General features: G+C 44.7%; 1 protein-coding gene across 1 annotated transcript; it reads right to left on the reverse strand.

Annotated features, from left to right (window-relative positions):
* Positions 1-818: 818 nt before the first annotated feature.
* Positions 819-1,823, reverse strand: LOC135884135 (P2Y purinoceptor 3-like). Its single transcript, XM_065411427.1, has one exon. It carries the CDS (start codon positions 1,821-1,823, stop codon positions 819-821), a length of 1,005 nt encoding a protein of 334 aa, XP_065267499.1.
* Between the last annotated feature and the right edge of the window lie 738 nt (positions 1,824-2,561).

Consider the following 2,561-nt stretch of genomic DNA (forward strand, 5'->3'; position numbering starts at 1 on the left):
ATTCTCACTCTGTAGTAGTAGGTCCAGTCACTGAAACAGCAACAGGGATTCCTGAAAATGGCTTTGGGAATGTAGTGTATAATAAGCTTTAAAATTGTATGAAGTGGTACGTGACAAATGACTGGAAGCTCTACCTCCTCTCGATTTCAATGAGCGTCTTTCTCAGCTATACTTATTCCTCTCCATATGTGTATATGGCTTCCCTTTCCATTGGGAAAAGAATAGTGAGTAGTGGGGATCTGGGGTTTGTTTGTTTTTTGGAGGTGGTGCAGTTTAGTTTTATTTCTCAACTGCTGCTGCTGTTGCTTGACATGAAATGCTAACAACTTGCCTTCTAGTCCTTTAAAATATTTAGTCTTCACTCCTAGCCGCTCTCTACCAAAGCTTGTCTCGGCATTAGGGGAATTGCCGTTATACAGGATCTCTTTTATCGGTGCAGGTGAGTGTTTTACGGCTCCTCTCAAAGGCGTGCATGCAATAATTTAAGCTGCTACAGTCTCTCTTCTTTGGAGTAAATCTGCCATGAAGGGAAGGTCTCAGATCACTTTCCTCAGGCTTCATTCTACAGCAAGGGTAGGAGCCCCCCTGGGTGCTACTGTCTCCTTACCCTTCACTGTAAAAGCAGCAAGGAGTCCTGTGGCACCTTATAGGCTAACAGACGTATTGGAGCATGAGCTTTTGTGGGTGAATACCCACGAAATACCCATGCATCCGACAAAGTGGGTATTCACCCACGAAAGCTCATGCTCCAATACGTCTGTTAGTCTACAAGGTGCCACAGGACTCTTTGCTGCTTTTACAGATCCAGACTAACACGGCTACCCCTCTGATACTTTACCCTTCACTGTAGGCCTAGGAAGGGGATCCACTTTATGCAGCCTCAGTTCCAGAATGAGTCTGACTGTGTTGGTTTGGCCAGAAAGAAAATACAAGAGTGGGGAAAAGCAACTGTTAAGGCCCACCAGCGGCCTCCAACTCTTATAAAATAAGGTAGCTCCTTGTAAGAGACGGCAGTCAGGTTTCCGATGGACTCGGACATAAAGGTAGATGGCACGAGTGATATGGAAAGGAGCTAAGCAAACTGCAAAAAGCCCACACACTAGCAGGATGGTCCGGATTGATTTAGCCCGGGCAGCGCTGCTCATGAGGTTGGTCTTGCCAGTGGTTTGAATCAAGCTTCTGATCATCAAACAGTAGCAGATTAAAATGATAAGAAAAGGACAGAGGAAACCAGACACGGTGAGAACCATACCATAAAGGTAATAGTTGCTGAAGTTATCAGGGCTAGTCAGGTCATAGCAGACTGTACGGTTATTGATGAAGCCAGTGCGAGCATAGATCAAGCTGGGCAAGACTTGAATGAGTACCAGTATCCAGGATACAGCAGTGCCAATGACAGCTAGTCTTCTGGTTTTATAAGCCAGTGACCGGATGGGGTAGCAAATCCCCAGAAAACGATGGACACTTATGCAAGTCAGCAGCAAGATGCTGCCATACAGATTGTTGTAAAATAAGAAACGTACCATTTTGCAGAGCAGCTCTCCAAAGAGCCAGATGTCCTGCATGGCATAATTAATGATGAGCAAGGGCAGAGAGAAGATGTAGAGCAGATCAGCCACAGCCAGGTTCACCAGGTAGATAGTGGTGCATGTCCATTCCTTGGTGTGGCAGCAGCACAGCCACAGCATGGCACCATTTAGGAGCAGCCCCAGCACAAACACAACGCTGTATGCAAGGGGGAGTAAGATGTGCTTATAGCTCTCTTCTAGGGGGCAGATGTCTGCTTCCGATGTATCATTCACTGTTTTGTTCAGCATCTTCATGGGAGATGCAGCCTCAGTCACCACTCACTGCTTTGCTGCTGCTTTAAAACCATGTCCTTCCCCTGCCAGAAATAGAAACAAGCGCACACAGTCACAATTGCTACCCTTGCCTCTCGCCATCTCAGAACGGCTTCAGCGTCTTAATTACGGTTTGTAAAGTTCCCAGAATACGTAAGAAGCTATGGAAATGCTACATATTCTCTTTATTAGTTGGATTCAAAGCAAGCAGCAACTGCTGCAAAATAAGCTTGCAAGACACATGCAGACACTACTAGGTCAAGACAATTAAATAAAACTTGCAACAAATCTAGACATTGAAACAACAAGCAAACACTGAAGAAAGGGTCTTCAGCTTTGACCTTGTGCATGAGTTGAGGATTTACTTACAAGCGCCTCTGCTTCTTAGAGTCCATTTAGTATAGTCCGCTACAGTGCTAGTCACAAAACTCTTCTGAGGGCAAGAGGAGTCCTTTTCTTTCTGTAGAGATGGGAATTCTTTATGCAGCTAACTATGCTGAAGGTATACTTGGGACTGGAGTGCAGTGCTGGTGATATCTGGTGACAGTGCCCTGCTGCAATACATTACAATGGAACTGTTATAGGGGGAAGCATAGATTTTTTGCATAGAGTGCTGCTTGCAATTTCTGATTTGTTTGGTTTAGTATTATAAGTAGTTTATTTTAAATAGGAGGCAAATTTTCAGCCTAACCATAACAGCTTGACATAGAAAGAAAACAA

This window comes from Emys orbicularis, chromosome 9 (assembly GCF_028017835.1).
Source record: "Emys orbicularis isolate rEmyOrb1 chromosome 9, rEmyOrb1.hap1, whole genome shotgun sequence".
NCBI classification, from domain to species: domain Eukaryota; kingdom Metazoa; phylum Chordata; order Testudines; family Emydidae; genus Emys; species Emys orbicularis.

What these genes read in the sequence shown, in the direction of transcription:
- LOC135884135 (XM_065411427.1), bottom strand. Translation starts at nt 1,823, where the DNA reads ATGAAGATGCTGAACAAAACAGTGAATGATACATCGGAAGCAGACATC.